The sequence below is a fragment of the Planococcus citri genome, chromosome 4 (genome assembly GCF_950023065.1).
Source record: "Planococcus citri chromosome 4, ihPlaCitr1.1, whole genome shotgun sequence".
Taxonomy (NCBI): domain Eukaryota; kingdom Metazoa; phylum Arthropoda; class Insecta; order Hemiptera; family Pseudococcidae; genus Planococcus; species Planococcus citri.
Window position 1 is genome coordinate 70,349,979 of NC_088680.1, and position 12,345 is coordinate 70,362,323.

The 12,345-nt window shown below is 33.3% G+C and overlaps 1 protein-coding gene across 1 annotated transcript in view; it reads right to left on the reverse strand.

The window, feature by feature from the left end:
* LOC135842900 (protein jagged-2-like) overlaps positions 1–8,458 on the reverse strand; it is a 166,986-nt gene extending 158,528 nt beyond the window's left edge. The window contains exon 1 of the mRNA XM_065360581.1: positions 7,911–8,458. Within this exon, the coding sequence (XP_065216653.1) occupies positions 7,911–7,988 (78 nt within the window). The 5' untranslated portion in view covers positions 7,989–8,458. The remainder of the gene's footprint in view (positions 1–7,910) is intronic.
* Between the last annotated feature and the right edge of the window lie 3,887 nt (positions 8,459–12,345).

Below are 12,345 nucleotides of genomic sequence, written 5' to 3' on the forward strand. Positions count from 1 at the left end.
TAAAATTTTGATTTTTTTTCTCATTTTTGGCTTGAGTTTGATTTTCAAAAATTCACCAAAAATCAAAAAATGCACTTTGGCCCTTGAAATTTTGACTGGTGATAAATTTTTGCGTGCTCTTTCGATCTAGCTTTGTCCAGTTCAAAAAATTTCGTACGAGTCCAATGTTGGACTTGAAAAGCAGAATCTGCGATTTCGGCTGACCTATCAATCAAAATAACTGACATTTTTTTAGTAGGCCAACTTTTTTTTTGGCAAGTTTGCTTTAAAATGTTCCTTAGGATGTCTCCTCTAAGAAAAAAGTTGTCCAGGAGGTTTGGAAGGGGGTGAAATTACTCCATATATGCCATATATCAGACTGACTTATAACCAAATTTGATTTTTCGGTTTTTGGTGAATTTTAGAAAATTTAAACTCGACTATTTTTGGAAATTTCTGATTTTTTACGCAGTAAAAATGGACCTGAAATTTGATTCTGACGTTTCGGCAACATTGCGAATTGTGAGAGATCCAAATCGAAAACTCTTTCTTATCACATGACTCCATAATTACTCCAAACAGACACATTACATAAAAATATCACGTTTCATCAAACTCTTTCCCAGCCTTTTCAGCAGACTTTCAAACGTGCAATTTCAATAAAAATTCCAAACTCAAAAAAATCCAACGATTACTACAGAAAAAAATAATGCATAGATAGATAATCGAGTTCACGTTACAATTTACCAACACTATACCTATAAGAAATAAGGCATCCATACGTAATTTTTATATTGGTAAATAGGTGGTATTAGATCTACATATAAAAATTAAGCGCCTATCTAGTGGTTATAATGAAATGAGCGGGCATTTAGCGAAAAAGTGCGGTAAACGTTAGAGATAAAGCTTATTTTATTAAGGAAGGTGTATCTGAGCGCGGTATTAAAATGGAACTAATAATATACTAGGCATAAAAACGTTTACGCTAAGTATATATTAAAAAGAGTCGAGAATAAACAGGTTGCTGCTGTTAAGGTTGAATTTTCGTGCTAAACGATTGTTATAACCGAAAGTATAATAAATATGAGAGAAGTGGACGGCTGCCGCAGAGGCCTTAGCTGCGGTTTAATCGGCTCCGCAATCGTGTCTTTAAAATAAGAGGTGAACCGAAATACATACATAAAATACTTATACTCGTCTGCTACCTTTTGTAAATTTTATACTTATAATTTCATAATAACTCTTCGATTGGATTTTTTTCCCTAAATAAAATGGTAATTGCGTCAAATTAGGGAGAAAAAATTAAAATAATAAAACACCATTTTCGTGAAAAGAAAAAGAAAGTCTTCAGAACCCAGCAACCCTTATTGTTGTGGCAAAAATTTGTACTCGTCGTTTCCGTAATTAATATTGTTGGTAGTTTTCCGGTTGAAAGTTGAAACAATGTGCATTCAACGTTTATGTAGTACTTAGACCTATAGCAAAATATATGAGATAGGTAATTGCACTCGTACATACATAGGTTGTTAAGTTGTATATAAAAAGTAATCGCGTGTTGTAATAATAATACGATTTAACTGATAAGCGGATTAATTAATTCTAATTTCATTGTTCGGCGTTATGAAATTTCCACGAGCATAAAAATTTGACAAGTAGCTGACAGCGAGCCGCTATACTATACCTATTACCTACTCGATAAAAATTTTGTTTATTTTTCGGTTTCGTTTCTCTCTCTCTGTATAGGTATATCTCTGTGTCCGACATGCTGCTTTCTTTGGCTATACATATATCTAATTATAAGAATTTTTCAACTCTTTCCGGTCCTCATCTGCCAACATCTTGACCAAGTTTATACGCGTTAAGAACATATTATTGTGACTGTGTATTATTCGTATTATGGGCACATGTATGTATTAGGGACCAAAGATGAGATACAAGAGTAAATCTATGCACTGGAGATGATAAAAACTAAGGTTATCTTTGTCGATATTAAGGGTCAGATATTTTCGTAGAGTTTATTTTTAAACTAAAAACAATGACCGCCTACTGATGCAATCAATCATCTCGAACAGATAATGAAACATTATATTCGGTTTGTTTTTAGAACAAAAGAGCTTTATTTTCTATGTATTGTTGGAATGATTGCGTTTGTGTTTTGGAAATTATTCCGCCGAATGTGAATTGTTCTACAAATTGGGCTACGAAAAATATTATTTCGGGGTGGGGGGGGGGTGCAATTTTTTTAATTACCATTGCCATATTCGTCAAGATGAAAAACTCAAAATTTGATAGGTTTCTTGGCTATTTTTCTAAATTTTGTTGAAATTGACGATATTGACCAAAAACTATTGGCACTAATGTATTCCAAAATATTGTTCAAGTTTGAAAAATTATATCTTTCGATATTTTGGCGCAATTAATGGGTCGCATTCTCGAAGAAAATATTTTAAAAACACGAATTTAGCCGAAAATACGCAACTTGTAAATTTTCAACAGCTCAGTGAGAGCCTAAAAGTGGTCTTGGATTTTCACGTCAATGACCTACGTCAATGCGAAATTTTAAACACTATTTTTTGAGAATTGGGACTGGAGTATTTTGCCCAAGACCGTTTGAATAGAGGACGAGAGCGGAAAGACCATTTCAAAAATTCATTCTCTTTAAGGGGTCGAATCTTGCCTACATGGGACACCTCCGGATCCGGAGCTAAAATTTCTCTGAATGATTTTAAACTAAAAATGAAGATCTTCGCACTTGAATTCGATCAAAATCCACGTCCATTTTTTTCAAATTCACTCCAGTAAAATATGCTTGATGATTTTTTTTGGAAAATTAGAGGGAAAAAATTGGCATAGAAAAAATTTAAAAAATTGATAAAATTTAGAAATTTTGTTGAACAGGCAAAGGCCCATCAACTATTTAGATAGTAAATTTTTTAGTTAGGTACCTAAAACTGGTATTTCGAGAATCAGTAGAAAAAATACAAAAATATAGGTAAGTAGGATACGATGAAAATGCTTCTTTCATTTCAAAGGTCAAAATAGAACGAACTGAAAATTGTTAATTTTAAACTAACTTACCTACTTATCGATAAATAAATAATTTAGAGCAATTTTGTGCATCGGGACATTTTCAGTAATTTTTTTCAAAAATTTAACTGATTGTGAGATGCTTTTTTTAGAGCCTCCGGCTCGTTTCTGTACCTTACAATAGCAGAAAAATTATGAAATTTTTTTGAAAACTGGAATTTTCAAAAATCCACAGGAGGCTGAGAATATTTGAAAAGGACAACCGGTGGATTTTGGGACATCCCTCATGGGAAAAATTGAAATTTTAACGAACAGAAATAGATTTTAAAAATTTGTCCCTACGAAAAGAGGTCACAACGATGATAAATTTTTAGTTTTTAACCAATTTTATAACGATTTTTTCAGAACTCTAAAATCTAAAAATCCGCGACAGGCTCCAAAAAAAAAAAAAAAAAAAAAAAATTGAAAAATTGAAAAATGAAAATTTAACGATTAGGTAAAATAATTTGTCTTGGGGGTGTTTTTTTTTTAGGATTACCTTTCAATTTTTCTTTGACCATTTAAAATATTTTGCATTTGTTCTGATTTTTTGAGAAAATTGCCCCAAAAAAACACCTTGTCAAACTTGTCCAAAAATCCAGCCTTTGTAAAAATTGCGAAAGAATTTTACTTTTACACTAATTTCAAGAAAAAAGCTACATTATTTCAATGAAACTTCGAATTTTGCATCTGATCTCTTCTGCTTTTATAATTTTGGAATTTTCTGATAATTTTCTGTGGCTTTCTTTGAAAATGAAAAATTTTGACGCGAATGAATCAAAGAAATTCTGCATCTCCAAATCATTGAGGTAGGTCTGGGTCCTACTTCTAAAATTTCTCATGTTATAACTTTTCCATTCTCGAAATTTTTAATCTGTTCAAGCGAAAAAAGGGCAAAAGCTTCGGAAAATTTATAATTCAAAAACTAAAACATCATTTTTGACGAGAAATGAGGTTGATTTTTCTGACTTGAAAATTTTTCAAATTTATCAATTGATCGATGATTTTACATTTTTTGAAAATTTTGGTTTTCGAAAGAGAGAAACCAATTAGTTTGGACTGAATCAAGGCAAAAATGACAAAATCTTTTAAAAATTCATAGTAGATGCTCAATTTAGAAAAAAAAACAAACAATTCGGTCTCAACAAAACGAAGCAGAAGAAAATTGTCGATAGATTGTGGATTTTGACAACAAATTTTCATCTTCAAGCTGCTTCAAACGAACTTTTCTTTTTACCGCCATCTCCCCTCACCCCCCCCCCCTTCGCAAAAAAATATCTTAAACAGCAGGCAGCATCTGGATCAAACAAAAAAAAGTGAAAAGAGCATAAAAAATACACCACCTAGACAAATTTTAGTCGCTGAATTAAATTTTTTAAATGTCGATGAATTTTTGAAAATTTTAACTTTCCTAGGTACTTAAATTTTACTCACAAAAAATCAAAAATTGATAAAAACCATAGATAAGACACTGAAATTCGTTTCATACTTTTTTTTTGACTTTCCAAGTCAGTTGGTGGTAGTTTTGAACCCTTTTCGAGCCTTCAACAGAATTTTACATTTTTCTGTGTCGAAAAAACACTAAATTCCTAAAATCTTCAATTACCTGATGATTCTCTTCATTTCAGAATTTTGATTTTTCAATCATTTTTCCAGTTTTTATTGAGAAAATAATTTTTACCTGAAAAAATTCTGACTTGAATAAATTTTAACCCTCCTCAGCCCATACATTGAATCGTTTGGAAAAAATGCTCTACTAAAATTGAGTAATTATGATGAAAAAATGAGAAAATTTTTTTGTTAAGGCACAAAAGTAAGGTATCTGGGCTGAAAATTTGAAAAGTTCAACTTCAATTGGAAATAATTTTTGAAGAAAAAACTACTTATAAAACTTTCTCAAATAAAAATATATCAATGATTTTATAACCTAAAGAAAGGAGCTGAATGAAAAATACACGGCTAGGCTGAAGTTTAGGAAGTGGATTTCATTTTTTCGATATTTTTTCGTTTAAAGACTCACTTTTTGCATGAAAAAATCAAAATTCAAAATGTGGTTTTAAAATCCTGTTTTGACGTCTTGAATTGATTGGTGATCATTTTGAAAAGTGAAAATACAAAAAATGGCACCAGTGAATTTTCTCAAGTTGGTTTTTGCATTTTGAATTTTTGATGAATTTTTGAATTTCGGACTTGAAAAAATTACACATTTTCAACTAATATCTTATCAATAATTATTAATCGTATCAAAAAATTTCATGGAAGATTATGAATATTTAAAACTGAAATTTCCTTTTTTGTAATTTTTCTTCTCATAGGTAAATGCTAAAACTGCACGACAACATCAAATTTTGCAAATTGAGGTATTCTTTACAATTTTCATAGTTTTTTTTTAACATTTTGCGTGAAAACTTAGTATTCGAAACAAAGCTGCTGAAAATAAAATTTTAGATCTCTCACGTCTCAGTCAAATTTTCAACACGATCAACGATTGACAAAATATCAGCTGAACTGAAAATGTACATATAAGTACGAGTACCTATTTGCACACAATTTTCACATATTAGGCCACGTTCTTGCCACTTTACGATAAAAGTAAGCATTTTTGAGGAAAAAATGTATCAGAAGCAAAGTTGCAGGGAATATAAAATTTTTGATCTTTTGAGTCTCAGTCAAATATGTAATCTATTGATACTGAAAACTAACGAGACAATCATTTTTGGAAAGAGGACGATCTGAAACCCAAATAACCAAAATTTCAGCCAGCTAAATTTATTTTTCGACTTTTGGCGAATTTTTAAAAATCTAAGATCGATTACTTTCGACGATTTTTTTCTTTTCTTGAAAATTTAGGCATATTTTATTTAGTAAAAACAATAGAAATTAGTCTTGAAACCAATAGGTATTTCCCCCCCCCCCTCCGAACCTAAAACTAATTTCACCATAATTGGTCATTCTGGAACCTCCAACGCGATTTTTGATCTCTCCAGAATTTTTACTTTAAAAGCTTGAAAATTAATTTGAGTAGCTAAAAATTGACTTTTGGTTTATTCGCGATCTATATTCAACGATTTTATACACATTTGGCTCAATTTCCAGCCAATGCACTTTTTTTTAAAAAAAAATGGATATACCTACTTGCTTATTGTATCTACTAATAAGAAAAAAAATTCAAAAAATCAAAGTTTTCCTATTCGAGCAGAAATTTCTGAAATTTATACAAAGACCTCTTTTCCATCCAAATTTCACTGTTTAGAGCCATTCTGGAGCCTTCAGCGTGATTTTCAATTTATCCAGAATTAGAAATTAATTTGGTATAAAAATCGAGTTGTTGGTTATTTTCGACTTATTATTCGTCAACAATTTTGTACACATTTGGCTCGATTTCAAGACAACAGTATTTTTTTTTTAAATCTAAATTTAAATATTGTATTAATAAGAAAAAAATTCAAACAGATTTTCCAGTTTCTAAGAGATTGTCAGTTGTTGAAAATTTAAAAAAAAAAATTCAAATTGAACTACGAGTATGTTCGAAAAATTTCCACCTCCAAAGACCACCTGATCGTTGATAAAAATGGCCACGAAGAATTCTGCTTTATCTCTCACCACCGTTCAAGTCTTCATCGTTACGGTATTTTAAAGCCGAACCCCCTTCACAGAATACTTACATACCCTATAATCGAGCCAAGTTAGAATTTTCCATTTTAAAAAACTCGCGTGTTAGTTCATCGTAATATAAGAAAAATATACGAAGAGCATATACGAGTATATAACGGTGATGCCGACCGATAAAGAAAAAAAAAGAGGCGGAATATATTTCACGTACGTAGATTCGTCTCTCTCTCAATTTAATTAAATTTTGTGGTTGGCGATCGAGTTATTAGAACTAACAAAAACAACTAGGCGAAGACTTAATTAAGTCCGGGATACAACGGCCAGGGCCAGTCATCTGCGTATAGAGAAAAATATGATTAAAAAGCACCGCTTTTTGACTTTCTCAGTGTATATGAGAGAATATATCGATGATTTAGAAAGAATGTATTTATCTAATATATTTGAAGTATTATTCGATATTTAAAATTAATATTAATTACTATTGTGAATTTTCGAAACGTGCAAGGCTTTCTTTGGGTTATTTTACTCGTCACTATAAATTTTGTAGTTACAAGACAACTACGACAATTTTTTTTTACGGTTCCTTAAATAGTATTCGAACAAGATGTAATAGATGGTAAATTAATTACGATATTTGTATTCATGTGAGCAGAATCGAATAGCTTGGTAGTTTGTACCACGATCGATATAATTTCGCTGCATACCACATACACCTTTCGATCCAGCGATCAGTGGTGGCGCAGCTCGACGATGGCTGCGAATTTATAATGTTTCCGTTTACCGGATGATAAATTCCTTTTATTGGCCAGAGCAATAGGTGATGGATTCGGACGCCGGCCGGTTAAAAATTACAATCAACGTGAAAAGTATTCACACACCTGATCAAAAACTCGATTTTTTTCAATTTTAAAGTTTTTTGAGGGGAAAATTCAACGTCCTGCAAAAAAAGTCCTTGGCACATTTGAGCTAACTTCAAAATTAAAGGAGATGGGGTGGAACAAAAAAGAGAACAAGAAAGTGTTTTTATTTTTCAAATTAGTTTCAGCTCCTTCAATTTGAAAAATAGGAACGTTTTCCCCCTAAAAATTGAATTTCCTATTCATTTTTTCAATCACTTATCTGAAAATTTGAGCCTATGACGTCGACACAAAAAAATACAAGATGTGCTAATACTTTTTGGGTTCATTGTACACGCCTATTAGGCATTATTGATCGGATAAAATTAATTCGAAAAATTATAAATCTTCTCTTACCGGTATAGACTGAAGTAATCCAATAATGAATGCGAAACTGATGAAAAAATTTGAGAGCAGAATGGAGTAACACCTCATACTGACTGCGACGAGCTGCACAGGTAAAAATGGGCCAAATATTTAACCGGGCTTGTCCATATTTTAATCGTCGTTTGCAAATCGATGCAATTTTCCTCCTCTCTGAATTGCAAACCGCACAAACAAAATTCACTTACGCGATTTCGCGTTTTAAAAACAAAAAAAATTTCTCAAAAAATGCAAAAATTTTCAAAAATAAACTCTCGCGAAATCGAAACCAAAATAATAAAAAATTGAGAATGAACAATTAAATAGTAAATTCGCGAATATTATCAACACCAATCACACACAATAACATATCTCCGCGAGGGTAAAATTTTGCGAACTGAAGAGGGGGGTGAAATGAAAACCAATTAAAACGATTTCAAAAAAAAAAAAAAAAATAGGTGAAAAAAAAACGCACGCGCAATAACACAGATAACAAAACGCCGAAAAACACCAACTGCTTGAAGCTGACTGTGTGATTAAGCGTGATCGTGGCCGCGCAAGGCATCGCCGTCGGCTCATTTCTCTTCCTTTGGGCTTCGGATGGTAGCGCATGCGCTTCGGCTTCATTCATTCGGTAAATAGATACATGATACCTGCCCTCAGCTCTCTTCTGTTTGCCTCTCTGCCTACAGTGTGTAGCTGTGGTTTTGGTTGCAGCCTGTAGCCTGCGGCTTGAGATCTGGTGGCGGTGCAAGGTTACACCAAAAACAAGATAGGTAGTTTAGTTTTGAACTCGCCCATCGGATGCTGATGTGACGTCATCTGGAAGAAGCTAAAATGTAGGTAAGACATTTCTGCAATGCTTTTTGTATGGCTGAAATTACGGTTTTCAGTTTTTTAGGCAAGACGAAGGGGTTTGGGTGAATTTTTATGAGAACATAATTTAAAGATATTGAAATTTACTATATCGATTGGTGTGCATTTCATTGAATATTGTGCAATTACATAATATAACGATTTTATGATCATTTGAAAGGCCCGAGAGGAAAAATGTTCAAACAGAAATTGTTCTACGTTAAATTTCCTATCAGCATGACCAGTTCAGCTTTTTCCAAAATGGCGATTTCACCCTTACTAAGGAGGGGGAAAGGTGTCAATTTTACAAAGATTGTTTTAAATCGATTCACGATAGACTCGAAAACATTTTGACCGTAAGTTGCGCACCGCAACTAGTCTTTCACCCTCGCAAGAGGTCATTAACCTTTGTCAATCTACGTTTTTCGACATTTAAGTAACCTTGGAGCCTCCAGCAATTTTTTGAAAATTCTTGGGGCCTCCAGTAGATTTTTGAAACTTGAAATTTCCTTAAGAAATACCTACGCTATCAAGTCGACTTCTGGTCCATTTCAGTAATTTTGGAGCCTCCAGCAACTTTTTGAAAATTCCTGGAGCCTCCAGCAGATTTTTGAAACTTGAAATTTCCACCAGATTTCTTCAAATGCAGTTGATAAGGCAAAATTCATTTTGTAACCTAAAGATTTCAAGTAGTTTTGGAGCCTCCAGCGACTTTAGAAATTACTGGAGCCTCCAACAGATTTTTCAATGCTCGAAATTCCCATAAAATTTTACCAAAAAAAGCTGGAACTCCAAAATTTACTCTTCATTCCAACTTTAACGTGCTATCAAGTCAACTGCAAGTGAATTAAAGTCATTTTGGAGCCTCCAGAAATTTTTTGAAAATTCCTGGAGCCTCCAGCAGATTTTTGAAACTTGAAATTTCCATACGATTTCTTCGAATGCAGTTGAAAAGGCAAAATTCATTTTGTCAACTAATGTCTATACATTACAAAGTCGGTTGCAGGCAGATTTCAAGTAACTTTGGAGCCTCCAGCAATTTTTTGAAAATTCCTGGAGCCTCCAGTAGATTTTTGAAACTTGAAATTTCCTTAAGAAATACGCTATCACGTCGACTTCTGGCAAATTTCAGTAATTTTGGAGCCTCCAGCAATTTTTTGAAAATTCCTGGAGCCTCCAGTAGATTTTTGAAACTTGAAATTTCCACAAGATTTCATCAAATGCAGTTGAAAAATAAAGTCGACTGCAGGCAGATTTCCAATCGTTTTGGAGCCTCCAGCGACTTTTTGAAAATTTCTGGAGCCTCCAGCAGATTTTTGAAATTTGAAATTTCCACAAGATTTCATCAAATGCAGATGAAAACTAATTTCAATACAATACGAAGTCGACTTCAGGCAGATTTCAAGTCGTCTTGGAGCCTCCAGCATCTTTTTGGAAATTACTGGAGCCTCCAGCAGATTTTTCAATGCGCAACATTCCCATAAAATTTTACCAAACAGAGCTGGAACTCTAAAATTTACTCTGTATTCCAATTTCGACATGTTATTCTGTCGATTGCAAGTGAATTCAAGTCATTTTGGAGCCTCCAGCAATTTTTTGAAAATTCCTGGAGCCTCCATTAGATTTTTGAAACTTGAAATTTCCACAAGATTTCATCAAATGCAGTTGAAAACTAATTTCTATACAATCCGAAGTCGACTGCAGGCAGATTTCTAATCGTTTTGGAGCCTCCAGCAACTTTTTGCAAATTACTGGAGCCTCCAGCAGATTTTTCAATGCGCAACATTCCCATAAAATTTTACCAAACAGAGCTGGAACTCCAAAATTTACTCCGCATTCCAATTTCAACAAGCTATTAAGTCGATTGCAAGTAGATTCGAGTCATTTAGCAGCCTCCAGCAATTTTTTGAAAAATTCCTGGAGCCCCCAGCTGATTTTTGAAAGTTGAAATTTCCACAAAAGTCCATCAAATGACGTTTGAAATTCGAAATTCACGCTGCACAGTCGACTGCTGGTGAATTTAAGTAACTATGGAGCCTCCAGCAATTTTTAGAAAATTTCCTGGAGCCTCCTGTAGATTTTTGAAAGTTGAAATTTCCACAAAAGTCTATCAAACGACGTTTGAAATTCGAAATTCACGCTGCACAGTTGACTGCTGGTGAATTTAAATAACTTTGGAGCCTCCAGCAATTTTTTGAAAATTTCCTGGAGCCTCCAGTAGATTTTTGAAACTTGAAATTTCCTTAAGAAATACGCTATCAAGTCGACTGCTGGTAAATTTCAGTAATTTTGGAGCTTCCAGCAACTTTTTGAAAATTCCTGGAGCCTCCAGCAGATTTTTGAAACTTTAAATTTCCACAAGATTTCATCAAATGCAGTTGAAAACTAATTTCTATGCAATACGATGTCACCTACAGGTAGATTTCCAATCGTTTTGGCGCCTCCAGCAACTTTTTGGAAATTACTGGAGCCTCCAGCAGATTTTTCAATGCGCGACATTCCCATAAAATTTTACCAAACAGAGCTGGAACTCCAAAATTCACTCTGCATTCCAATTTCAACTTGCTATAAGTCGATTGCAAGTGGATTCAAGTAATTTTGGAGCCTCCAGAAATGTTTTGAAAATTCCTGGAGCCTCCAGCAGATTTTTGAAAGTTGAAATTTCTACAATATTTCATCAAATGCAGTTGAAAAGGCAAAATTCACTCTGTTAATTAATTTCAATACGCTATACGAGGTCTACTGTAGGCAGATTTCAAGTAACTTTGGAGCCTCCAGCGATTTTCTGGAAATCACCGAAGCCTCCAGCAGATTTTTCATTGCTCAAAATTTCCGTAAAATGTTACCAAACAGAGACACCCCATTTTTGAAATTATTCTGAGGTGCATCGCAGGCTGTTTCGATCCGTTTTGGAGCCCAGCAGATTTTTAGAAACGTATTCTGTTTTTCAAAAAATGTCACAAAATCTATCCGAATTATTTTTCGGCTTTCCAACTCCATTTGATGAAATTTTGTAGAAATTACAAGTTTCAAAAATTTACTGGAGGCTCCAATAATTTCCAAAAACTCGCTGAAGTGTACAAAACAACTTCAAAATCTACCTGCAGTCGACTTAATAGCGTATTAAAATTAGTTTACAGAATGAATTTTAGCTTTCTAACAGCTTTTGATGAAATTCTGTAGAAATTTCAAGTTTTAAAAATCTGCTGGAGGCTCCAAGAATTTTTAAAAAGTCACTGGTGGCAACAAAATGACTCAAACCCACCATCAGGCGACTTAATAGCGTGTATAAATTGTATTGCAGTGTAAATTTCCGCTACCCAACTCCATTTGATGAAATTTGGTGGGATTTTCAAGTTTCTAAAACGGCACAAAATCAGATAAAATGTATACCAATCGATAGTGAATTTTAATATATTCAAATTATGTTCTCATGAAAATTCACCCAAACCCTTTCGTTTTACCAAAAAAAATTGGAAAACCGTAAAAAATTACGCGACCATCATTATGTAAAATGTGGAATCTTCTTCCAAGTGACGTCACACGCCTGGTGGGTCAATGTGTGGTTAAACGT